We start from the raw sequence: 27832 nt of genomic DNA, 5'->3' as shown, positions 1-27832 counted from the left end.
AAAAATTCAAATAAACATCATTTTTTAGGGCCGCGGGGGGTAATGTTAGCACCATAAATCTGCAATTTTTATTATTATTTATTATTTATATAATTGCAGGACACGTGGCATCCTCTTATTCATTTGGAAGTTAAAAGAAGTTATAGAGATAATGGAGAATATGAAGGACAAAGTGGATGAGTGGGAGGACAAAGTGGATGAATGGAAGGACACATGGCAAGACAAGAATGAAGATGGAAGAAATGGGTAGTTACTAAGTAGTTATTGCTGTATTTTTTCTTCTATAAATAGCCATTAATGGCTACATTGTAAAAGGATCCAGAACTTAAATCAAAGACACTTGATTTCAATATTTCTTGTCATTTTCCTTATCTTAGGAGTAGTTTAACATAGATTTATATTTCGAAGCATTTATTTTCAGCACTTTCATTTCGAAGCATTTCATGCACTTCCTTTTCGAAGCATAGGAGTAGAGGTAAGTAATTATTACTTTGATTGTTCACTCAATCGTCTTTCTCTATCTCCCTTTCTTCTTTTAATTTTTCTTTTCTCTACACTTTGACAATTTTGAAGTCCTCTTCGTTGAGGCAAAAGAACCGTCAACACAATCGCTTGGTAATTGGCTTGAATTTAATCTGTAAGGATTTTTCAATCCTTGCTGGCACGCTCGCATTTATGATATTTTCCTTCGTAGGAAAAATAAGCCAACAGAAGTTATCCATTTTTCTATAATAGCAAAAGCTTTTAAATAAATTGGTAGCTAGTGACACATGTTTAGCCTGCTTATGAAAGAGTTTTCTGAGGATTGATAGTTAACAATTTAACATTATTATTCAAAGGAAAAATTACTAAGTTATCAAACAGGACTTCAATGAAGCAGAGAAAGAGAGAGAGAGAGGTCCTCATGATTATTACTGTCTTATATTGATAACAACTATTACAAAAATTATTAGCTTCATACATCAAGCTCTTCTAGCCCAGTCTTGAAAAAGAAAATAGAGGTAATCTGATTTTGACTTCAAAAAAAAAAAAAAAAAAAAAAAAAAGAAAAAAGAAGGAAAACAGAAAGAAGGAAAAGCCGGTTTTTATTTATTTATTTATTTTTTGGAAAAGGTGAAAATTTTGCAAACTTAGACGGATATCTAAATGCAGGAAATGTCGTCAAATTTAGGGTTATTTTATGATTTGAGATCACCAAATTGTTTTTAGGATTTCAAGCGCAACTGAGTGGTATCTTGGGAATTCCATGAAGTTGTAGTTCCCCCAATACACTATCAAGAGATGGAGGTTTTAGTCCAAGAGGAAGTGGCAGCCATGGCTTTGATAAAGCATCTCCAATAGCTGCATCGATGCTCTCTTTCGACTGTAAAACAACATTGACAAATAGTCAAGACAATAAATCAATTATTGTTTCTAATTTATGGAAGACACATCTCTCACCATATTAATAAATTTTATGGAGCAATTAGCAACTTAAACAACTAAATCAAATTGGAAATGAAAGTCAGTTAGTAGAAATTCACAATTTAAACAATTATAAAAGGGTCGATCCTAAACTTTTAGAGGCTCTTAGTGAATACCACTTGAAAAGACAATCAGCTTAAAAAGGAAATTATTACAAAAAAAATTTAAAAATTAAAAAGACAAAATCTAGTCATGTTACTTATTTTTTTTTTGTTTTTTATTTTTGAATATATGTTAGGGCAAAAAGCACTTAACCCCCTATGATTATGGGTTGGTACAGATAACTCCACTGACGTTTGAAAATATATAGACATCTCTCCTATGATTTTGGACTTATTTGTAACTATCACATTTTCCATCCAAAAAAACAAATATGCAAGTATTGTTCTGTTTGACAGTTTTTCTCCAAAAATGATTTGATCAAAAGACCAAAATGACCCTACCCTTCACATGATTTGGAATGGATGTTATACTCCACCCAAATTGCAGGGAAAAGTGGAACCATCTTGGAACAATTAGTACTCCCTCTCCTTTTTTATTTTAATTTGTTCTTTTTATTAAATTTTTATCTCTTATTTATTTTATTATATATTTTTTTAATCAAATATTTTTTTGTTTAATTTGTCTTTCACTCTATATTGTCTTTTTTATTTTTTAAGCTTTATTATTCAATTTGTTAGGAATATTGAAATGTCTTTTGCAAGCAGTATTGGAGTAGGAAACACCTGATTATATTTTACTAAACTGTATTATACAAAAATTTTTCTATTATATTTATATCTCTTATTTATTTTACTTATTTATTATTTTTATTTAATCAAATATTTATTTGTTTAATTTGTCTTCCACTCTATAGTGTCTTTTTTTTTTTATTTTATTGTTTATTATTTTTAACTTTATTATACAATTTGTTAAGAATATTGAAATGTCTTTTGCAAACAATATTGGAAGGGAAACACTTGATCATATTTTATTAAACTTTATTATACAATTTGTTTATAGAATCATAAGACATTGATCTTTTTCTTTAACAAATTAATTTTAATTTTAATTTTTTAGAAAAATAGAAGACAAAATTCAATCAAATATAATGAATTGGATTTCTCATGACATAATTTTTTGAAACTATTTTTAATGCTAAAATATATGTGACTATTTTTTTGGTTATTTTTAGTGATTTTTTTTGGTGTTAATTTGTATTATTTTTATTGTATTGAGTTAATAAAAACACAAAATAATATTTTTATGGTTTAATTATTACCATCTTTATGGTTTATTATTATTTTTTTATTTATACAATTTAAGTTAACATTTGAGTAGTTTGAATATTATTATTATTAGGGTAAATTATGCAAATAGTTTTTGTAATTTACATGATGTGTCAATTTGGTCAATATTGTTTTGATTTGTTCAATGTTGCCCTTTAATTTAAGGAATTGTGTCATATTGGTCCAATAAATAATGGCCGTTAGGTTTGGTGGACGGAAAATCATCATGTGCTCATTATTTTGGTGTTTGTAGTTTACACGATATGTCAATTTGGTCCTTATTATTTTAATTTGCTCGATTTTGATAGGGATCAAATTGACACATCGTGTAAACTATAGGGACTAAATTGATACATAGTTTGAGTTTCTATCCACCAAACCTAATGACCGTTATTTATTGGACCAATACGACACAATTCGTTAAATTAAAGGGTAAAATCGAGCAAATTAAAACATCAATAACCAAATTGACACATCGTGTAAGTTACATGGACCATTTACATAATTTACCCTTATTATTACTAATTTTGTACAATTTGAGTTAATATTTTTTTATTAGTCTTAACTTTTTTTTAGTAAATAAAAATAATATTTTTTTGTTCAAAAATAATTCTAAATAATTTTTATTTACATTAATTTCAAATCATACAAATCATTTCAATTATTTAAGTTTTTATATATTTTTGAATTATTAATTTAAATTTTTATTAAATATGTTAATATTAGTCTTATTTTAAAGATGTTGTTGATATTTTTTGAATAAAATTAATTTTATAAACATTGAATTTATATATTAAAAATTATATGTATTTTATTAAAATAAAATTGAATAAAATTTGTTTTATTTTTTAATTAAAAAAGTGAATTGAGTGATGTGATGTGATATGTGCTGTGTAAAAAGAGAGAAAGAGAGAAGAGAGAAGAGACCAGGAAGGTGCATGTGTGTGACGTGTGTGATGGGTGCGCGTGTCTATGTTAGCCAGGGTAAATTAATTTTTTTGATATAGACGCTAACGGCGTGACGATTACAGATAAGTTTAAAATTATAGGAGAGATGTTTGCATATTTCCAAACGTCAGGGCCATTTGCCTCAGCCCAAAACCAAAGGGTAGTAAGTGCTTTTTGCCCTTAATTATTTTACTTTTCTTCTTATTTATATATATATATATATATATATAGATAAATACTTAACAGGAAATATGATTAAATAAACAATTTAATTCACAATCTAACAGGTAACAATCAACTCAAATTGTAGAGATTTTAATTTTCAAGTCAAATTAACAAACACTAAAGTAGAATCAGAATGATACAAAATTTGACAACATATAAAGAGATTATCAAGACTTTGGGGTTGTTTGGGATGTCTTAAATAAATGTACTTTTTGACTTTTTGAACTAAAAATTAGAGGAAAAAAATATGGTTGTTTGGGATAATTTTTTGACTTTTTACGAAAAAATATGTATTAAAATATTGTATAAAATAGTAAAATTACGAAATTACCCTCCCTGACACAGTCAGCATTATTGCGCTAACTTTCTATCTCTTTTCAATTTTTATTTTATTTTATTTTATTTTAGTTTATTTATTTATTTATTTTAATGGGAATGTGTGGCTTCAAGTGTGCCACGTTTTCTTTTTGACTAGGGAAGTTGTGGCTGCACAGTTTTGTTACAGCACTATTTTTTGTTTTTGTTTTTGTTTTTTTTTTTCATTTGACAGATTTTTCGCCAAAATAAAGGTAAATAGTATGAATTTTTTTATTTTTTTAGTGAGTTTTTGACTTTTTGAATTTTATAGATGATGTCAAACCAGCCCTTAAGAAAGTTATATCTCAATGGTAAATTGGGTTGGGGCAAAGTTTGGTAGAGTAAAAATCAAATAAGTTAGGCTTCCACTAATAAAAATAGTTTTGTTTTTGAGTTTGGTATTAATAAGCCATGTAGTATTTGGGTTTTGGCAAGTTAAAATCAAAATAATTAGTGGTCATCCACTAATAAAAATAGTATTTTTTTTTTTGGTTTATTTTATTTTATTTATTTATTTATTTATTTTATATCAACAAAATAAAGTTTATTGGTAAGAATTAAGGATAACCTTACATCATAAATAAATAAAGAAAAAAACAAAGACCAATAGGCGGTGCTATAAGAATCAAAACGAAGCCCAATGATTCCACCTAAATTGGTAAAACAGGATATGCCCAATCATTTGCATCACCATTCCAACACAATGGTTGAAGATAGGTCAACCGTGCAATATTTTCTAGCCCAAACATCAGGGCCCAAAACCAGCTTGCCCTTTGGGCCGGCTCCGCAACTATGTTTAATTTTTTCTTATTTATAAATAGAGCATAGTTATTTAGGCCTTGTTCATCATAACTTAAAAAATTAAAAAATCAAAAAATCAAAAAGTCACTATCACATCATCTTATTTAAGTCACATCACCTCTCTATTATATCTTTTTGGGTGAATACCTCTCTATTATATTACTTCAAACCCAACCCATATATAACTCATATTTCATAAAAAGTCAAAAAATACACTTATTTAGATCATCCCAAACAACCCCTTAGACTTAAAAGTTAAATCTAGCTTCTGAACTCAGTATTGTGTCAAAAAAATAATTTGTTGATAATTAAACATTGTTTAGTTATCAACAAATCATCTTCTTGATATGTTACTATATTTAAAAAATGAATTTAAAAAGTAGATTTTATGTCTTCTTATAAATAATATGCCAGTATCAATAATAGTAAGACTTTTTAAATGGACATGGCTCCTCTCCAGTTACTAGAGAGGAGAGTTCGGTATTGGTGGGTCGTAATTCGGGTCCATGTTAATAATCTATATCGTGTAATGTGTAGAACTTGTCGAGTACATTATCCCTGTAAAAAATCACTTTGATTAGATATAGAAAACTATTTGATCAAATCACATTTTCAAAATAAATTTCAAAGTAAATTGGGTCTAAGTATTGTCTGATCAAGTGGTTATTAATATTCAATCAATATAATTTTTTGCAAGGATAATGTACTCAACGGATTCTACACATCAAATGGTTTGAATTATCAACATAGCCCGGATTAAGGCCCACCAATGCTGAACTCTACTTTTCCGTAATTGGAGAGGAGTCGGGTCCTTTTAAACTAATTTAACGGTGACACCTGAGACAAAAAATAAGTTGGTCCATAGCAATATTGATTTTTTTTTATTATTCAAATGTCATCATGTAAAAGACTTTACTACATATTTTGTAAGTAAAAACAAGGAGGAGAAAGAAGGCAAAAAAGAGGAAAATAATATGATAGAGAGAAAGTGAAGGGAGCAGTAGTCTCTCACCGGGTGAAAATCGAATGGAGGGTGGGGACCTGTTAGCCTGGGAGGGACACCAATGCCAGGGTTGAGCCTGTACATGGCATCATTGGGTGGAATCCCGGGGACCGTCGGAGTGCCAAATCTCTGCAATTATAATAACCATGTGTCATTGAATTCCTTGTAGATGGAGCCAAGCTCAAGGCAAGTCCTTTTTTTTTTTTTTTTTTTGATCGGCAAGTCCTTTTATCTTCTTTCGGTGCAGTTTACTTACAATTGTTTACAGATTATTATTATTATTATTATTATTATTATTATTATTATTATTATTATTTTTTAATTTTAAAACTTTGTGTAAGTGCGCTTAATGTAAGTTTTTTTTTAGAGTTTATTATACAAATTTATTTTAAATAAACTAGAAAAGGTTGATTATTGAGAAGATAAACAAAGAATGCTTTTGTTTCTATTTTTTAATTATTACTACATTTTTTGCTACCATACTAGATTTTTCTTTTTATAATTATTATTAGATTTATTGAGAAGATAAACAAAGAATGCTTTTGTTTTCTATTTTTTAATTATTACTCAATTTTTTGCTACCATACTAGATTTTTTTTAATTATTATTAGATTTTTTGCTACAATAAAGCGTTGGAATACATAAATTAATCACAGAACTATGCAAGCGTTTGTGAACCAATTCGTATTTGGTCCAAGGATTCCGGTCTCCAAATATTTCTGTCACTTGTCTCAAATCACTCACAATTATTGATATGTCTCTCAAATTTTAATATTTTTATATAATCTAATGATTGTAAATGATTTGGAAAAAGGGACAGGAATATTTAGGAAAGGGAATCCTTGCTCATTGTTGTGTTAGTACTTAGTAGCACTGCTCCGAAACAAATAGTTACCGTAGTTGGCAGTGGTGGCGGAAAGCAAGGTGTTCCCGGTGTAAGAGAATTTGGAACCTGAATAAAGAGGAGATGCCATTTTAGAGAGAGAGGTAACAAGTAGGGAGGGAGGGAGAGATTACCTTATGCCTTTGGTAGTGTGAGTGCCAAAATGATGAGTCTAGCAGTGGTCTTGGTGGAGAAGGATGTGTGGTTGGGTGGGTCCATGGAGCTGCCGGTGGTGGTGGATATGGGGAAGGGAGTAGATGTTTGGGCCATATGTGGATTAAGGATGGATCCATGGAGGGATGACCCCAAACATGTAAAGGTCTGAAATGTTGCAACGGTCTCATGGGAGGGAAGCCCATGGTAGGCCGAGCAACCACCCAAGGGCTCATAATATTCTTGCTTCCACCACCACCACCTCCTCCTCCTCCTCCTCCACCACCATATGTTTGCCGTCGCTGGCTCCAGCTTGCAGCTTCCGCTTCACGAGCTAGCAAATGTTTCCTATGCGACCGGTATTTCTGCACAGCCCACGATTCTTCTTCAAATTAGTGTCTTTCAGATTAAAGTTGCAAATCCATGAAAAATTAGTAATGCTGTGGTTGGTTAGAGGATTTGAAGAGGGATTTGGAAAGGAAAATGAAAAAGATAGGTGAAATATGATGAGGGATTTAGAAAGGAAAATGGAAAAGGTAGGTAAAATATGAACAAAATATGCCTATATTTCACCTAGTTTCACATATATTTTTCCTTTTCTTTTTCAAATCCTTCTCTAAATTCCCAACCAAAGACAGCGTAAATGAAACTTAATTAGTGCGTTTCTACTTTCATTAGGTTAGAAATTCACACTTTAGTTTTTTAAACAACAGATTAAGGCAGTGAGCAAGGTCTTATTACCCTAACCAACATTCAAGTGCAGTGAAGTGCAATCTCAGACAAGATATGAAGTTCCAATAAGTTTATTTGCATAACAAAAGTGAATAATGAGACATACTCTAACGTTGTTTTTGGTTGCGGGATTTGAGAAGGGATTTGGAAAAGGGGTTGGGGGATTTGAGAAGGGATTTGGAAAAGGAAAGAGAAAAGGTGTGTGAAACCAGATGAAATATAGGTATGTTTTATTCACATTTCACCTACCTTTTCCATTTCCCTTTCTAAATCTCTCATCAAATCTTCCAACCAAACACAACATAAGAAAACAAACAAATCTATAACCCTAATAATGGTAATCAGTTCCGTGAAAATGAATAGTTGTAATATAGAATAGAGAAAAACGGTACAGAACTATTGTATAAAAAGATATGACTTTTCGTGATTTTTTCATTTAAAAATATAAATACCGTAACCGTCATGATTAGAACTTACAAATAATATGGAAGCAAGTTTTTTATAAAAAAAAAAATCATAATTTAGTATTTTCCATAAAAATTAGTAAGGAGTAAGATTATCTTAAAATGCTTTTGAAGTCTTTTTCCTTTTGAAGTAAGGTCTGAATAATAATATATATCCTCCTTTCTAAACCTAAGCACAGAGAGAGAGAGAGAATTTTATCATAGTTTCTGTAGAGGTTAACATACTTGAAAGAAAATAAAAATAGAATGAAAAATAGAGAGAGAGAGAGAGAGAGAGAGAGAGAGAGAGAGAGAGAGAGAGAGAAGGGAGGTATGGGAAGGAAGTAGGAGTGAGTACTTGAAGATGACTAGCAATGTTATGGCGAGTGAGACAATGAATTCCCATAAGCTCTAAAATCCTTGAAGGGACTGCCTTATCCACACCCAGCTGCTCCACTGCTTCCACAAATCTCCTGTGCAACTCTGGCGTCCAATCCACCTACCACCCCACACCACACATTCCAATACAATAAACTCTCTCTTTTAACTCCACAACAAAATCAACAAATGTTAAACTGGAGGAAAGACAATATGAGTAGACATTAGTCTCTCTCTCTCTCTCTCTAAATATTAGAGAGAGAGAGTTGCAAATAATTAATGTATTTAGCTTGAATCCAATAGTAATTACCTTCACTTTTCTTTTCCCTTGACGATTCTTAGATGATTTTTGGTCTTTATGAGCTTCCTTTGGCGATGAATTGACATCAGTAACAGATTCATCTCTCTTGCTCACAATTTCCTCTCCTTGATTCAAGAATGAAGAATAACCTGAGACTTTGTTTTCTTCTTCTTCCTTCTCCTCCTTTCTTGAATTATCAACCTCTACTTTCTCCGATTCCTCACAGCCAGTACTGGTTTGAAACTCGGAAAGGATTTCAGGATCCATCTCCAAGTCAGGCAACACATCTCCATCGTTGATGCCAATGAAAAGGTCATCAAAATCAATACTGTCCAGCAAATTCTCACCTGAAAAGTCTGCAAAGACGTCGTTGTCTCTGATCAAAAAGCTCTCCATCTCTCCCTCCCTGATTTCATCTTTGGTGATGGTCCTTAAAGGTGACAAAGCAAGCATTCCACAGTCCTAAACTGGACTTATAATAATTCAATTCAAACCTGCCTGCTCACTATATGGTGCAAGTGCAACTACGTGGTAGTGGTATTGCTATTGTTATTGCTATTTGCTATTTGCTATTTGCTATTTGCTATTGCTATTGCATGCAAATTTATGCCTTAAGTGAAGAAGAAATTGATTTTGCAAAGAACTTTTTCCGGTGAATCGGTGGAGTAGAGAGAGAGAGAGAGAGAGAGAGAGAGAGAGTATAAGTGTTTATGGGTTGGTTTAGTTTGTTGATTCTTTTGCAGTGTAGTGTAAGGTGTAGCGTGGAGAGGCTGGATCTCCACCACAAGGTCTCTCACATTTTGTAATTTTGTTTTTGTTTGGTCTCGTTATGTATATAATAATTGTATTAATAATAGTCAAAATATACTTTTGGTTTGTGGATGACAAACGCCAACCCCTGGTCATCAAAATCAATGGGGAATTTAAAGAATTTTGGTAGGTGTTAATACAAAAGATTCTTTAGAGTGTTTTTTTTCTAAAGTTTTTTAAAGTGGTGTATTATGTGGTTGAGATTTAATGTTGAAAAATTGATGTGACTTATCATTAAATCTTAATCACACAATGCACCACTCTAAAAAACTTTAGAAAAAAAAAACTCTAGAGGATCCTTCCTCGTGTTAATAATAATATTTTTTTTAAAGATTTGAAAAACCTATGAAAGTGCTCGTGAGTGACTTATTTTAAAGGGTAAATTACACCTTGACACTTGATAGTTCTATTTAATACAGATCTTTCCACCTTTAAAACACTTACATATATATTTGTTTGGAATTTATAATTTTATTATAAATTATTTTTTGAATTGTTGATGTTATACTTCAAAATTTTTTAAATGACAATTTTATTTTTTATTTTTATAAAAAAACCATTTCTTCTTTCTATTATCATGATTATATTCTACAAGTTTCTATCATTAAATTCTATCAGAACATATTCTTATTGAATAATGATATACAAACATAAATTTTATATAAAATTTTTAAACACAATGATATAACTTAATGGTGACCTTTCATGTTAAAACAAAACACTCATAAATATAATTTATATTTACAACAATATCACTATTACAATATTTTTATGATATTTTTTCTATAAATTTTTATATATAAATAAAATTTTTCATTTTCATTTCCACCATCATTTTTCTTTCTCGCCTGTTTACCCACATTTATTATAGTATTACTAAAAATCACCATTCACATTTATTAAATGATTACTGAATTTTTGTATTTTTATATTTTTTTTGTATATGGTGAATTTAAAAAAAATTCAAAATATTATATTTAAGTAAATATATTTACATTAGGTGCATCTAAAAAATAAAAAAAAATTACTTAAAATATTAAAAAATTCAGTGAAACTTTAAAAAACACGAAAAGTAAAAATAAAAATTAATTTTTTGTGTGAGTTAAACCAAAGAAGATGATTGTTATTTCTTTTGAAATAACATGAACAAAATAGCTATATTATTTTTTTATTTTATATGTATAAAGACTAATGAACAAATATGTCTTTTTAATATGAGGAGAGATCTGTATTAAATAAAAACCTCAAGCGATGTTAGCGTAATTTATCCTATTTTAAATTTCTCCATGAAGGAGGAGAGAGAAGCAAGAATGGTGAGGGAAAAACTGAGACTCCGTCTAATTTAGTTTTTCAGTTATATTTTGAGTTTTGAATTTCAGATATAAGTTTTGAAAATAAAAAATTTGTTTGATTATGAATTTTGAAAAAGTTTTGAAAAGAACTTTGAGTTGTATTTTGAATTTTGAGTTTCGATTTGTATTTTAATTTTTTTTCGGTTTAATTTTTTTAGTATTTAAAAATTTTATTAATTTGTTTAAGGGTAAATATTTTTTATTTTAAATATTTATTTATTAATTTGAATGTTTGTTGTATTTACTACATTTATGCGCTACACTTTTTTTTAAATATTTTAAAATTAAAAAGTTTTTTATTTTTTTATTATATATATAATTTTTTTTTAAAAATATTTTTTTATTTTAAATATTTTATTTTATTTTTTAAAATATTTTAATTTTGTAAATATTTTATAAAAAAGTTTTTGATATTTATTTATTTTTTTAAATATTTAATTTTTTTATAATTTTTTTAAAATATTTTAATTTCATAAATATTTTATAATTTTTTTTTGATATTTATTTATTTTTTTTAAATATTTAATTTTTTTTATACTTTTTTTAAAATTTTAAATTTTTTTGAATCACCCAGATATATCTAAATCATAATAAATTATTTTGCCAATACTTAAAAAATAACAAAATATAAAAAATAAAAAATATTTTTTTTTTCAAAAATAAAATAAAAAATAATTGTAAATAATAAAATAAAAAATATTATTTTTTGAATTTTTTTTATTTTAAAAATAGAGTTTTGAAAAGAGTTTGATTATGAGTTTTGAAAAGAATTTTTAAATTGAGTTTTGAGTTGCATTGTTAGTTATGAGTTTTGAAAATAATTTTAAAATTTTTTGATCTAAATCATGATTTGAGTTTTAAATCAAACGCTAACACTTTGATCCTCTCCCTTTGTAGGGGAAGAATTTGATTTTATATCTAATAATCATGAAATAAAAATAAAAATTTATAATTATTTTAAGTTAAATAAAGATCAGTATACTTATAGTTTGATTTACAAATATATAATGAAAAGAATCACAATTCAAAAAAGTAATCATGCTCTTGGATAATTATGTGATTATCTCTATAATCAATTATCATGTTCTCATTATTCTGTAATCATCAACATAAATTAATATATATATATATATATATATATATATATATATATATATGTGGAGAAGTAGTTCGGAAATACTATTCGGATCTTGGGAGACGCTGGTGATCCTCAGCTAGACACCTGAAAAGATACAAATACTCTGGTCGGGGGTGCCGGAATTAGCACTCCGACGGACAAGTTAGTTAAGATACTCAGGGTAGCTTCTTTACTAAGTTTTGTCAAGTGATTTTTACACACCTTTCTATAACCGTTGTTCCTGTATTTATACCTGTTCTTTTTGATCCCCGGGGCCAGGGCCTACTTTTTAATCATTGTCCTTTCATCTATTCGGCACTAGAGACTTACACTTATTCGACACATATATTATATTCAGCTCCCCACTCTCGTAGGATATAGCCGATTAATATCAGTCTTCCAATGGTACGCACCATCTGATTTTTCCCATGTATTCGGCCCCCACAATTGCCCCCCGAACTCCCCATTGACGGAAGTTAATCGGCGTGTTTGGTCTTGAATTGGAAAGGTTAAAATAGGTCAGGCGGCTTCGCGTACCCCAATATAGATGTCAGGATGCGCACACCTTTTCATTCATCATTACGCTTTCCCGCCTCAATCGTGCGTCTCGCATTTATTGTGATTTGAAATTTCAGTCCTTTCGAATCCACAGTTCGTCGAGTATTCGGGATTCTTGGACCGCCAGCAGATATCCCTTCTCTGACTCGCATTCTCTACAACTCTTCTCCGTCTACCCTCGTCTCCCTTGCTCCTCGTAAGTCTTCTTCTCCTTTTTTGCAATCTTACTTTTTGTTTATTATTTTCATTTTGGTGAAACCTTTATTCCCCGTGAAAATGGCCAAACACTTGAAAAACCTCCTTTCTGAGGGTCGTGTCTCCAGATTCCGGTGACACTTTTCCATCCCCGACGATGTTCATCTATCTCTAGTGACGGACAACACTCTGGATATGGAGAGAGAGGACCAAAATTCAATCGTCTTTCCTCTCCTATCCATTGCAGAGGGCGGGGTCCGTTTTCCCCTACATCCATTCCTTAGGGCCGTCCTCCGCTATTGGGGTCTGATTCCTTCTTAGCCCAACGTGAACTTTTTTCGAATCGTAATGGGGATCGTAGAGTTGAACCGGCGCCTCAGGATCGACCTTGGGATTTCGGCCATTCGGCACTGCTATGCTTTAGCCAAATCTTCTGGTTAGCTTGGGCAGTACTTTCTTAGGGCCAAGGATACTGACCATCATTTGGTAACCATGCTCGCCAGTTCTGGCAAGCGTGTGGATGACGTAATGGTCAATATCCGAGGGAATTGGGAATTTGGCGAAGGCGAGGATCGCCTAGACCCTATTCCCAGACGGAAGGGTGAACCAGGTTGCCGTGTGTCTCCTTGTGTTTTACTGAACTTTTCTTTTACTCGGCTTTCCCCCTGTGTCTAACCCTTTGCCTTTGCAGGCAGTAATTTGAAGAAGATTCTGGTTTTTATCGACGACGCAGTCCTTGCGCAGGTTGCGACTGCACTCGGATACTTCGGCTGTCCAAACTTACAGAAGCAAGGGAGGGCGGCCCACATGCTTCTTCGATACGAGCCTACTTACACTACTTTTTCGGCCGCTGACAATATTCTAATTCCATCTGGCGATCAACAGCTTGCGGCTCTTATCTTCCCTAGCTTCAAGAGTCTCAGACAAGTTGGTCTCGAAGCCTCTGACTCGGGGCAAGACGTCGAGCCGGTGGTAGAGGTAGTCGCCGAACTAGACAGAGAGTTCGCTGAGGAGGTCGAAGAGGTTGACGAGGCCCTAAACTCGGCATTTGAGGCAGCCAGACGTAGTCAGCCTACCTCGTCGTCCACTTCGGGTCGGGCAGAGTTTTCTTTTGGAGATATTTTTGGAGTTTGGGAGACTTACCTGGTGATTTTTTTGAAGGTATGGCTGGGGAAAGCCTCACGCAGATGGCTCGAAAGAAAAATGCCGAGCGTATGGCCGCCCGAAAAAAGGCCGAGATTGCCCATTCTAGACCTACCTTGGTTGAGTCTTCCGAACCCGTTATTGAAGAACCGGCTAAGATCATTGCGACCGAAACGGTGAAAGAGGTTGAACAACCGGTCATTGATGAACGGTTGATTCCGGAAGAGCGAGGCAAGAAGCGTAGCGTCGAGGGAGAGGCCGGTTCAGAAGATAGTCTTGTCGACAAAAGGCCTCGCTTAGAAGAATCAGACGTGGTTGTTCCTTTTATTATTTAGCCAAAGATCAGAGACACGCCGATTCCCTCTAAAAGAAGGGCCGAGTTGGGATCATCCATCATTACTGACCTGGTGGTAGCCTTGAGCCTGGTGGCGTCAGTCTTCCTACCAGCTGATAAGGCATCCTTTCATGCCGTGCCGGATTTGGTGGCCATAGCCCTATCTGCGCAGTCGGCCCTTTTGGTAAGTGAACTTTGACTTGTTTTGATTTTGGTTGCCTATGGCATCTAACGATCCCAACTCGTTTTGCAGACGATCGGCAGAATCGCCGACTTGGGCCGCCGCCTACACGATGCCCTTGAGAGGATTGACCGTTTGCAGTCAGAAGTGGTCGATCAAAAAAGCAGGGCCGAGTTTGAAATGATGAGGGCCGCTATGGAGACTACGCAAGCCAAAGCCGAAGTGGAAAGGGCTCGGACTGCCGATCAGCACCGTTCTGATGCCGAAGATAAGGCGAACGCGAGCAAAGAATCACTTAGGCTAGCCGAGGAGGCGCTTAACAGGATGGAGACTAAGTTAGCAAAGTCGAAGGCGGCCAAGGAAAAGGCAGAATCTGAGGCTTCTGCCGCATTCGAGGCGGGAAAAGGCGCCGCCTTCAAAGAATACGTAGATGAAGTCCCCAAGTTTGAGAATCGGGGGTTCAAACACGGGTGGCTCAAGGCCTTTGATGCCGCTAGGGTTACATTGGCCTTGCCAATTCCTTATGAACAGGTGGATGTTGAGCCACTTGAGTCTGACCCCGAGGATTGATCTGAGAGTCATTCGAATTTTATGAAATACTTTCCCTTTTAATGTGTGTTTTTGTTTTTAGGACTTTTGTTGGTTCTGAGTAGTTTTCATGTATAAATTGGCTACTGTTTGCGCTCAATTTATTAATGAAAATTATCTTCTTGTTTTACTACTAATGCGCAGTTTGTGATGTTATGTTGGTGTAGAATGTTTGCCTTCACTACTTTAGTTAGAATGACTACTCTGTTAACTTTTCTATGATTGAATGTCACGGCAATCTCATCATTCGTATGCCGAATAGTTCGTTGGTATTATGCTGAAACGATTTATGGGCCGGTTAGGGCATTTAATCCGAATAGATTGATTAATCTGCCTTTGCCCCAGGCGGTGCATGATCATTTGGGCGCCGGAGGAGGCGAACTTGGTTTTGTTGTCGATTCATGAGTCGGCTGGGGCACTTAAGCCAAATATATTGATAAATCTATCACTACTTTGCCCTAGGCGGTGCATGATAATTCTGAAGTTAATTCATGAGCCAGCTGGGGCACCTAAGCCGAATAGATTGATTAATCTATTACGCCATTGCCCCAGGCGGGGCATGATCGTTCTGAAGTCGATTCATGAGCCGACTGGGGCACTTAAGCTGAATATATTGATAAATCTATCTCGCCCTTACCCTAGGCGGTGCATGATCATTTGGGCGCCGGAGGAGGCGAACTTAGTTTTGTTGTCGATTCATGAGCCGACTGGGGCACTTAAGCCGAATATATTGATTAATCTGTTACGCCCTTGCCCCAGGCAGGGCATGATCATTCTGAAGTCGATTCATGAGCCGATTGGGGCACTTAAGCCGAATATATTGATAAATCTATTACGCCCTTGCCCCAGGCGGTGCATGATCATTCGGGCGCCGGAGGAGGCGAACTTAGTTTTGTTGACGATTCAAGAGCCGACTGGGGCACTTAAGCCGAATAGATTGATTAATCTATTACGCCCTTGCCCCAGTTGGGGCATGATCATTCTGAAGTCGATTCATGAGCCGACTGGGACACTTAAGCTGAATATATTGATAAATCTATCACGCCCTTGCCCCAGGCGGTGCATGATCATTCGGGCGCCGGAGGAGGCGAACTTAGTTTTGTTGTCGATTCATGAGCCGACTGGGGCACTTAAGCCGAATAGATTGATTAATCTATTACGCCCTTGCCCCAGGCAGGATATGATCATTCTGAAGTCAATTCATGAGCCGATTGGGGCACTTAAGCCGAATATATTGATAAATCTATCACGCCCTTGCCCCAGGCGGTGCATGATCATTTGGGGGCCGGAGGAGGCGAACTTAGTTTTGTTGTCGATTCATAAGCCGACTGGGGCACTTAAATCGAATAGATTGATTAATCTATTACGCCCTTGCCCCAGGCGGGACATGATCATTCTGAAGTCGATTCATGAGCCGACTAGGGCACTTAAGCCGAATATATTGATAAATCTATTACGCCCTTGCCCCAAGCGGTGCATGATCATTCGGGCGTCGGAGGAGGCGAACTTAGTTTTGTTGTCGATTCATGAGCCGACTGGGGCACCTAAGACGAATAGATTGATTAATCTATCACGCCGTTGCCCCAGGTGGGGCATGATCATTCGGGCGCCGGCGGGTCTATCCAGTCGGCACTGGGCGATTGAGGTTTTCACAATTAATGAAATTGCCTCGAGGGTGCAGCCTCTGTAAAGGATAAATGATTAAGGGTACAACTTTTATGAACACAGTAAACAACTGACTCCAGATTTGAAGGTATCGTGTGAATGTCGAACAGACTTTTCTTTAACAGCAGAGGGGAAGCGAGGACGCTAGCTGAGCTAGGTGGAGACATGCATCGAGGTGGTGACCCTTCGCGCACAGGGGATAGGAGTTCCAGGGATCGAGAGAGGCGTCAGTCTCCTCGACGTCGAAGCAGGTCGCCTAGGCGGGACAAGCAGTCGCAGGGCAGATCTTCTCAACCTCGAGTCGAGAAGGGATCTGACTTGAATCCGTGCCCATTAAGCTTTACAGTATTTGTGGGGAATAGACCCATGACAGAGGCGGACTCGATCGTTCGGGACCCAAATGTAGCGGTCGAGTTTGCTTGACAAATTTTTCCTCCTGAGGTTCAGTAATCGATGGTAGGTTGTCAGGACTACGAAGTATTTCGCGAAAGCATTCACGAGGCGGTGAAGGGGCTTTACATTGCCTATGAAATCGGCATGCGGTTGCGTGCTGCCCGCCGAGAGATGGAGAAGAAAGAGGAACGTATTCGAAGTTTGGAGGCTTGCGCGGAGGCGGCTGAGCGTGAGTTAAGGAAGACCAAGGCGGCCTAGGCACAACCCGCCGGGCACGGAAACCCAATCGTGGAAGAAAGGGTTACCAGTCGGCTCATCAGTTCCGCCCTTGCCGATCGTGAGACGGCGAGTATGTTTGCAATGGAGAACGCGAAGGGAAGGGCCTATGAGAAAGGTTTTCATGACGGCCGAAAAGTTGGAATCGAAAAGACCAAGGAAAAACTTGCCGAAGAAGTTTACCGATGTGAAAATCGTGGATTTAGGCACGGTTGGATCAAGGCATCTCAAGCTGCAGAAGCTCTTCGAGAGTCGGGCATTGATTCGGCATCGCCACTCTACCACAGTAAATATTTTTCGTTTTCTGCTTTTGAAGTGAAGAAGAGTGAGGATGAGGGTGGTGCCGTATAAGTATACTTATTGTAAGGTTGAAACGCAGATCGCGTTCAAAACTATGTAATATATTGCTTGTTTTATCAAATAAAAAAAACGTTCTATGATAAATATTTTGTTGCAGTTTGTATTTGGTATGTATGCGTTTCGTTTTACTGTATATGTTTGAACGAATGTATAAACGTTGATCGGCAAGGTCGACCCATACGTGATAGCCGTTTATTCCTAAATGAGGCTATTGTAACTTGAGGAAGCCGAAAGCTAGTGGGTAGAGTGGCTGCGGCAAATTCAACTCGACTCGGGGCCTAGATTTTCGGTCAGTGCACGTGCTTCAAAAAGTCGTTTGGATAACTACGCCGTAGCGAATGTCAACCGACGTTTTTCTCATGGAGTTTAGTGTTAGTGAAATCGCCTCGGGATTGGGGCCCCGAGATCGCTGCCAGTATTGAAAATAAAAAGAGTGGGCGCTTCGCGTAGATAAACAATCACTCATGTGTGGTGGGATAAGTGGGGATATTAGTTAGAGAGACTGGAGTTCAGCTGATCTTGGTGTTACCATGGAGCGCGGCAGAGGACCCATTCGTATGGGAAGTAGGGCGTCCAAAAGTTGGCATGAATCTTCAAGTCGTCGAAGCAGATCACCTCGAAAGGAAAGGCAACGACCATTGGGTTTTTTTTATCCTTCCTTGTCTTGGATCTTTGCCTTGACATTGTCAATGGTATCAGGGGAGGACTTGGGCACGGTGGCTCAAGGCATTGCAAACCGCAGAGGACTTTCGGGTGACGGGAGTTGATTCGGCGCTGCCGCTTTACAATGCGTCTTCTCCCTTTTTTAGCTTTTAAGTTTGGAAATGGGTATTGTAATGCTCAAATGCAAGTTGCGTTTATGTAACAACTGTGCGATTAAATAAAAATTGTAATGCTCAAATGCGGATTGCGTTTATGTAATAACTGTTTGATCGAATAAAAAGCTTTATTTCGAACATTTGTGTCTTATTCTGAATTTTTTATATGCTTAGTTAAGCACCTTATTTGTGATGTTGGCGGGTTTTGTTTCATTCGTGCCAAAGGGTACTCCGAATTCGGAGGCTAAATCGGCACTTAGGTGTCATGCACCACAGGGGGGCTCCGAATCCAGAGACTTAGTCAGCCCTAAGGTGTCATGCACCCAAGGGGGCTCCAAATCCAGAGACTATTTAGCCAATTGCGATATCCACGAAAGGCGTTTCGAATCCGGAGACTTTAATCGGCCCTAAGGTGTCATGCACCCAAGGGGGCTCCGAATCCGGAGACTTTAATCGGCCCTAAGGTATCATGCACCCAAGGGGGCTCTGAATCCGGAGACTTAGTCGGCCATAAGGTGTCATGCACCCAAGGGGGCTCCGAATCCGGAGACTTTGTTTGGCCAATCGCGATATCCATGAAGGGCGCTCCGAATCGGGAGACTTTAATCGGCTCTAAGGTGTCATGCACCCAAGGGGGCTCCGAATCCGGAGACTTAGTCGGCCCTAAGGTGTCATGCACCCATGGGGGCTTCAAATTCGGAGACTTTGTTTGGTCAATCGCGATATCCACGAAGGGCGCTCCGAATCCGGAGACTTTAATCGGTCCTAAGGTGTCGTGCACCCAAGGGGGCTCCGAACCTAGAGACTTTGTTTGGCCAATCGCGATAGCCACGAAGGGCGCTCTGAATCCGAAGACTTTAATCGGCCCTAAGGTATCGTGCACCCAAGGGGGCTCCAAATCCGGAGACTTTGTTTGGCCAATCGCGGTATCCACGAAGGGCGCTTCGAATCTGGAGACTTTAATCAGCCCTAAGGTGTCGTGCACCCAAGGGGGCTCCGAACCCGAAGACTTTGTTTGGCCAATTGCGATATCCATGAAGGGCGCTCCTAATTCGGAGACTTTAATCGGCCCTAAGGTGTCGTGCACCCAAGGGGGCTCCGAATCCGGAGACTTTGTTTGGCCAATCGCGATATCCACGAAGGGCGCTCCGAATCTGGAGACTTTAATTGGCCCTAAGGTGTCATGCACCCAAGGGGGCTTCGAATCCAGAGACTTAGTCGGCTCTAAGGTGTCATGCACCCAAGGGGGCTCTGAATCCGGAGACTTTGTTTGGCCAATCGCGATATCCACGAAGGGCGCTCCGAATCCGGAGACTTTAATCGGCCCTAAGGTGTCATACACCCAAGGGGGCTCCGAATCCGAAGACTTAGTCGGCCTTAAGGTGTCATGCACCCAAGGGGGCTCCGAATCCGGAGACTTTATTTGGCCAATCGCGATATCCACGAAGGGCGCTCCGAATCCGAAGACTTTAATCGGCCCTAAGGTGTCGTGCACCCAAGGGGGCTCTGAATCCGGAGACTGTTTGGCCAATCGCGATATCCATGAAGGGCGCTCCGAATCCGGAGACTTTAATCGGCCCTAAAGTGTCATGCACCTAAGGGGGCTTCGAATCTGGAGACTTAGTCGGCCTTAAGGTGTCATGCACCCAAGGGGGCTCCGAATCCGGAGACTTTGTTTGGCCAATCGCGATATCCACGAAGGGCGCTCCGAATCCGAAGACTTTAATCGGCCCTAAGGTGTCATGCACCCAAGGGGGCTCCGAATCCGGAGACTTAGTCGGCCCTAAGGTGTCATGCACCCAAGGGGGCTTTGAGAAATTAATGGAGCCACGAAGAAATATGGTTTGCATTGCAGAAGTGATATATATACAAGTATCAAAGCCCACAGCTCAGGTCAGTGATCGGGTTTTCATTAAATCTCTGCTTGTGCCGATTGGGGGGAGCCATGGATCTCTTCAATGCCATGGGCTGTCTGGAAGCGCACAAGCTGATGATAAGTGCTTGGTACGACTTTCATAATATGTATCCAGGTTCGCCCCATGATGACATTATACGGCGAAGGGAGCTTTACGACCAGGAATTCTACTTCGACCGTTCTGGAGCCCGCTCGAACAGGTAGTATGATCTTCCCTAACGGGTATTCAGGATTCACATTAAAACTGAACAATGGGTGAGGCGTCGGAGATAGATTTGACTCGTTGAGGCCGAGTTTGATGAAAGTTTGGTAATACATAACCTCCGAAGTACGCCCTGGGTCTATGAGAATGCGTTCAATGGTGAACTGATTTATGCTTAATTTAATGACCAACGGATCGATGTGGGAAGCTGTTGTGCCGCTAAGATCGGAGTCATTGTAAGTAATTGTCGGAGCTTCTTTGGGCCATTCAGTCGGAATACGTTGCTTTTGGGGGATTGGATGCGATTGAAATATGTGCACGGTTGAGGGTGCAGGCAGGCTGTAGATCATATGGATCACGCCAAGTGGAGGTGAGTCCTGCCTCAAGGCCAGTGCCGTGGTTGGCTTTCCCTTTCTCACGTACTATTGCAGTCGGCCGTCTTGCACCAGTTCTTCCAGGTGATCTTTTAATGCGTAACAACTCTCCGTTTCGTGACCGTGATCTTTGTGATATTCGAACTGCCTATCCCTTCTTCGCATGTCAGGCGGCCCCACCATCTTTGACGGCCATTTGAAGAATGGAAGGTGTTGGACTTTGGTCATTATTGCAGCGATTGGTTCTGACAACTCTGTGTACTTCTTGTCAGCACGCCTCGAATGCCTGCTGTCGATTTGTAGTTGTTCATTCGTCCGGTGGGAGCATTGATCGCTTGATCGGCGAGTATCTCGCCTTTTGTCTCGTTTAGCGCGTTGCCGAGGCTCTGGGCTAGGAGGTGGCACGGAACTTATTGGTTGAGCAATTTCAGGGGGGGCCGTTTTGTTGGACATTTGGCCGGCTTTTATTCTCAAGGCATCATCTTCCACTTTGCAATACTCTTTAACTTTCTTCATCAACGCCCAGACTGTTTTGGGGGGTCTTCTGGTCAGGGAACTGCGAAGAGGACTGTCAGGATGTAGTCCCATTTTAAAGGCGATGATGGCCATGGAGTCGTTACAAGTGTCATTGACGAGGTTGAAGCACTCCCAATAGCGCGCCGAATACGCTCTGAGCGTTTCTCCTGACTGAATCTGCATAGCCCAAAGAGAGTCGGCCTGTTTCGGTTGCACCTCGTTGGTGATGAACCTGGCCCTGAAGGATTTCTGTAATTGATGGAAGCTTTTGATCGAGGCCGGCTCCAACTTGTAATACCACCTGACAGCTAATGGCCCCAGGTTGCTGGGGAATATTCGGTATATGAAAGCTTCGTTGTCTGCATGCAATGTCATGGTCTGCTTGTAGTGACGGATATGATCAGTGGGGTCTGATTTTCCATCGTAGAGAGTGAATGATGGAGCTTTGAACTTCTTGGGCAGGGTCGCCCTTGCAATCCGTCGGACAAAAGGATCGTGCTGGTCCTCTTCATCTGAACTGCTCCTCCTACACTTGTTCCTTGTATGTAGACTCTTTTCGGAGGAGCTAGAAGTTTCGGATCGTCCCTTCTTGTTAAGCTCCATGGTTAATGAGTTGGAGTCACTATCGGTATCCTTTGGTCAGGCTTGAGGTCGTTGTCCACCGGCCCTCGGAGGTCGTTCGGGATCTTGGCGCATGGCTTCTCTCAATTTTGCGACTTCGAGGGCCAAATCTTGATGGAGACGTTCATTTTCAGCGATCATGTTCTCCAGCCTTTGTTCATTCTGCTTTGCTTGTTCGATGATCGCCTGCATTGTCTCTTGTGCTGAGGTTGTTGGTGAGTCGAAGTTCAAGGCGCGTCTTGCAGCGATGGTTTCTTTTCCGAGCATATTTGCTGGAGTGAGGTCATCTCCCTGTGCGGTCTCGTCAATGGCTACAGGAGGATCTTCAGTCACGCCTGCCATGGATGTATTTGAGTATTCCCACAGACGGCTCCAATTGTGGAGAAGTAGTTCAGAAATACTCTTCGGATCCTAGGAGACGCTGGTAATCCTCAGCTAGTCACCTGAAAAGATACAAACACTCCGGTCGGGGGTGCCGGAATTAGCACTCCGATGGACAAGTTAGTTCAGATACTCAGGGTAGCTTCTTTAATAAGTTTTTTCAAGTGATTTTTACATACCTTTCTATAACCGTTGTTCCTATATTTATACCTGTTCTTTTTTATCATCGGGGCCAGGGCCTACTTTTTAATCATTGTCTTTTCATCTATTCGGCACTAAGGACTTACACTTATTCGGCACATATATTATATTCGGCTACCCACTCTCGTAGGATATAGCTGATTAATATCAGTCTTCCAATGGTACGCACCATCTGATTTTTCCCATGTATTCGGCCCCCACAATATATACTAATTATAATCGATTTGTGACACCATCTCTTTATGGCCGTGTCTCTGGGCTGTGAATAACTTCTCGGGAAAGAGAGGGGGTCAAAATTAATGTCAGTAGGGATGGAATAGGATTATTCGTCTGTCGTTATAGTAACCACAAAAAAAAAAAAAAATGGGAGAGAAAATGATATTGTTATTTAATAGTGATAAGAATACAAGTGCAAGTCACACAAGTGTAGCTCAGGAAGTTCAAGACAGTTGTACGGTGCATCAGCTTAAGACTTCATTATAACTGACTTGTAATAGTTTTACAGTTAGCTTTCGTTTAGGAAGCAAGTTGGTTTTTTTGACTTTTTTATCTATTTTAACATGGGATTAAAAAGTTTAGTTTGTGAAAGACTTTTGGCTTTTTTTGACTTTTTTATCCCAAACATACTAGTTTTTTTCATCTCATATTTTATCTAAAAAGTTAAAAAGTTACTAAAATAACCTGTTTCCAAACGAGGCCTAGTATATAACCTCGCTTAGTTAGTTTAGCTAGTGTTAACTTAAGAAGAGTTAACAGTTGTAACAAACTTCTCTATAAAGTGTAATAGTCGAGAAATGAATGATAAGTTGAATTGAATCAAAAACTTCTTGATGGTATCAGAGCCAGAATGCTCTACCGAGCTCGAAGGTCCTTTCATGGCTTCCATGGATTCCTCTTTTCAACTTCAAATCTAAAACTTTTAATCTCAAATCTTAGTGCTTTCGTTACTATGAAGCTTGTTGCTAGGAACTTGATCGTGTGACAGAAACAATTGTACAACATTCTTTGTGCTACTGGAATACTTGGATATGTCGATGGATCAATTGTTTTGTCCACCTAAATTGATCACAGATAAAGCAGGTCTGAGTGTTTTCAATCCTGAATTCACTCATTGGCAAGTTCTAGATTGCTATCTATTGAGTTGCATCATTGCAACTCTTTCTTCTTCGATCTTTACTATCGTATTCCATTGCAAAACTAGTTCTTAGGTTTAGAATAGTCTTAAGAAGAGATTCACTTCTCTCTCTAGATCACATGTACATCAACTTAAGAATAAGCTTCATAATATTACCAAAACCTCTTCATCTATGGAGGAATATCTTGCACAAATCATAGATATTGCTGATCAGTTGGCTTTGGCTAGATCCATAGCCGATGATGAAGATCTGGTCCTCTTGACTCTCAATGGCCTTCCAACAAAGTATAATGCTTTCAAAACTACGATTAGGGCTAAAACTGATCCAATTTCCATGGATGTTCTGTCTTCACTTCTTTGCTCTGAAACTATTCATATTGAGAATACCTCTAAGGTCTCTTCTGTTCGACACATGGCTTACTCTACTTCACAGTCTCGAAATTCTGGATGTCGATATGCTTATCGTGGTAGCTTTAATCATAGAAGAGATCACAATGATTATAGAGGTCGATGATTTTACTTTCAACGTGGATGTAGAGGTGGAAGATCTAATTCTTCTATCATATGCCAAATCCGGGGCAAGGGAAATCATATTTCCCTAAATTGTTGGTATTGTATGGATTCATCATATCAGCCATCTTCTTTACCTAAACCTGTTCATACTTTATCAGATGGTTCAAATAAAGCCTATGTTGCCACCAAATTCATCTAAGAATTGGTTTTTGGATTCTGCGACTACTAGTCACATTACATATGATCTTCATAACTTACATCTTTATCAGCCCCATGGTGGTCGTGATCAGGTAATGGTTGATGATGGAGCTTCTGTTCCTATTTAGCACAATGGTAATGGTCTTCTCTCTACTCCTTTTCATTCTTTTAAGCTTCATAACCTTCTTCATGTTCCCCAGATTTCTGAAAATTTTATAGCGGCTCGGTTTAAGACCTGACCCTTTTTTATACTTTTTGATTTGGAATCTGGTATCTATTGTTGTTATTTATACCTCATCTAGTCTTGTTATTGAATGGGAGTGGTTGTTTGGAGTGTTTGGTTATGTTTTGAACAGATTGGGATTTAGTATTTCAAGGAAAATTCTATCAATTTATTCTTGGGTTTGCTTGAGTGGTCTTTTTTTTGGTCGAGTAGTCTTTCTTTTCTCCCAGAATAGGTATTTGCAGTCTGAACTTCTGGGAGTAGGGTGCTTTTCACTTGAGTGGTCTTTTGTTTGCTTGAGCGGTCTTTTGCAAGTGTGAACTTCTGAGAGGGGGTTATTCTTAACTCGAGTGATGATTAGCTCGCCCGAGCGATCTATTCTGGTGGGAAAAATTTTCGGGGAGGTTGCTTTCTTTGTGCGAGCCATGTTTTCGTTGCTCGAGCGGTGTGTTACGTCTGACACTCGAGCGGTGTTTTGGTCGCTTGAGCAGTCTGTTAATATAAAGCTGCGGGAAAAAAAAATCTTTTTTTCACTTTTTTGTTTTTCTCTTCCTATGTCCATATTTTCTGAGTGAAATCTCTCTCTCTTTCTCTCTCTAAAATCTTTCATAAACTTCCCCATACACCATCCGCTAATCTCGCCGCCTCAGTGCTTTGGGATAAAGGGTAGATAGAGTTCATCGTGGTGATCATTGCAATCTGAAAAGTTCAAGCTTCGGTCTCCATCAAATCTTGGGGTTTATCCATTTTCTTCTTCTTCTATTTTCAAGTAGGGATTTCTTTAACATCTCTGCATGATTTTTAGCTTCGTTATATGTTCTTGAATAGAGTAGTGTTTTGAGTTGATTTTGGGAGTATAAAAGAGGGGTTTTGAAATGGATTAATTGAAAATGGTTGTATTTATGAGTAGAATTGAAATCTTGAAAATCACTCCTTTAAATGGATTTTGAAAGAAATAGTTATTATGTTGGAAAACCTTGGAAATTATTGTTTTTGAATAAGGATGAGAATGGTGGATTAATATTTGAACCCTTGTTGAATTAGATAGCGGAGTTGAACATGTATTGTTACTACAAACTCAAAATTATGAATTTGTATCTATTGCTTGAAATTTATCTTTTGAATAGAAATATCTATTTTAGACTATCGGTGGGGGATAACTTTGATTGTTATAAAAATTGCATGAGATCTAGGTCAATTAAAACCACTAACTCATGCGTCTCTCATTTGAACACTGTTTCACACTCATACATTGAAATGTATCATTTTTTAGAAAAATGGGTGAATATCTTGGACAATCTATTTAGGGGGGGGGTGGTTGTGGTTATTTTTATGTTGGCCTGTGTGTCTTTGGTGCAAGTCCAAAAACCCCCGTGGTTAGGTGCCAATCCTTCTAGTTAGTAACGGTAAAATGGCTTTGGTAATACTTGTATAGCCTATTGGCTGACACGTAGCTAGAGATTCCAAGTGTGTGTATTCACTGCACTATTTTCTATTTTGAAAGTAATGGTTTATGAATTAAATTATAAACATGGCATTGCATTGTTTGAAAGAGAAAATGCATCGTTTGGTAAATGGCATTCATGTGCATTCACCATATGGCATTGTTAAACATTATACAGAATATTAAATTAATCCCTACTGGGCGTTAGTTCACCCTGTGTGGAAACCAACTTACAAGTATTGATGATATGCCTCTGCTAAGGAGTTAGCCTGGGAGGATTGCGGAGCTAAAGCTCATCTTCTTTGTTTTGTAAATATTTTTGTATAAGCCTAGGGTTTTTATCTGTATTGGGCATCGACCTACTTTTGTTGTAACTAAGTGTCATCTTAGAAAAATGTAGCCATTAGGACATGGAGTTGTCTTTATTTTTTTATGATTTTACGTATATCTGTCACATGCTATAGATTCATGGCTTAGGGTTAATGAATGTACCAATGCATGTGACATTTTCTTTTGTAACACATCAAAGGAATTAAGGAATGGATGACAGTTCTAACAATGTGTCCTCTATTGAATGATTGAATCTTATTAGCTTTCGTATATCTGTTAGGTATTATGAGGGTATCCATTGTATAAATTTTGGGGTGTTATAACTTGGTATCAGAGCGCAACAAGTTTGAATACTTTGGACTAGTGGGATGTGGTTATTACCACAATGGGTTTGTCTCGCTAGACAGTAATAGTTGTATTCCTGGTATGCTATGTAATAATATGCTTATCCAATTGTGGGAGCCGAATATCAGGGGACGTAGATAGGCCGAGTACATATTTAGAAAATCAGGATATATACTATATTCGCCCCCGTCTTGTACGTTCTAGATGCCGAGTATCCTAATCGGCCATAAAGGCAGTTGAGCAAGGAGTCGAGTGAAAGTTGGAATACGACAAAAGGAGGGCCGAGTGAACAATCACACGACGGATTAAGAGTGGGTCCTACCCTAAGGACTAAGAGCGTATATAAATAGAGGAACAACAGCCAAAGAGAGGTATGTGAGAAAAAATCTAACTTGACATATAAGCAACCAAAAGAGTATACACTAACTTATCCGTCGGAGTGCTAATTCCGGCACCCTCGACCGGAGTGTTCATTCCCTTTCAGGTGACTAGCTGAGGATCACGAGCGTCTTGCAGGATTAAAAGAGTATTTCCCAACCACTTCTCCATAATTGGCGCCATCTATGGGAATACTCCAGCATATCCATTGCGGGCAAGACGGAAGATCCTCCGGTAGTCGCTGACGACCTTACACCATGAGATGATACCATTCTAAGCAATATGCTTGGACCAAAAAATATTACCGCAC

The 27832-nt window shown here is 37.8% G+C and overlaps 1 protein-coding gene across 2 annotated transcripts; it reads right to left on the bottom strand.

Moving 5' to 3' along the window:
* Positions 1–897: 897 nt before the first annotated feature.
* LOC114307315 (transcription activator GLK1) lies at positions 898–9782 on the bottom strand. 2 transcript variants are annotated; one of them, XM_082878883.1, is made up of 6 exons: positions 8966–9781; positions 8636–8776; positions 7084–7467; positions 6962–7018; positions 6076–6195; positions 898–1363 (listed from the first exon to the last, which is right to left on the bottom strand). In XM_082878883.1, the coding sequence occupies exons 1-6, from the start codon at positions 9407–9409 to the stop codon at positions 1214–1216; spliced, it is 1296 nt and encodes a 431-aa protein (XP_082735009.1). In that variant the 5' UTR covers positions 9410–9781; the 3' UTR covers positions 898–1213. The 2 variants fall into 2 exon arrangements, with proteins under 2 accessions (XP_082735009.1, XP_082735010.1); XM_082878884.1 differs by lacking the exon at positions 6962–7018 and having other exon boundaries at positions 8966–9782.
* Between the last annotated feature and the right edge of the window lie 18050 nt (positions 9783–27832).

This window comes from Camellia sinensis, chromosome 7 (genome assembly GCF_055761805.1).
Source record: "Camellia sinensis isolate YWXY chromosome 7, ASM5576180v1, whole genome shotgun sequence".
In the NCBI taxonomy this organism is placed as follows: Eukaryota; Viridiplantae; Streptophyta; class Magnoliopsida; order Ericales; family Theaceae; genus Camellia; species Camellia sinensis.
Note: the sequence above shows the minus strand (reverse complement) of the source record. Positions and strands in the feature narration are given on the sequence as shown.

Excerpts from the sequence above, each read along its gene's own strand:
- LOC114307315 (XM_082878883.1), bottom strand. The coding sequence starts at position 9,409 with ATGCTTGCTTTGTCACCTTTAAGGACCATCACCAAAGATGAAATCAGG. Across the intron at positions 6,196-6,961 it reads CGCCACCACTGCCAACTACG|AGATTTGGCACTCCGACGGT; the intron begins GTAACTATTTGT and ends TTATAATTGCAG. Across the intron at positions 1,364-6,075 it reads CTCCATTCGATTTTCACCCG|TCGAAAGAGAGCATCGATGC; the intron begins GTGAGAGACTAC and ends GTTGTTTTACAG.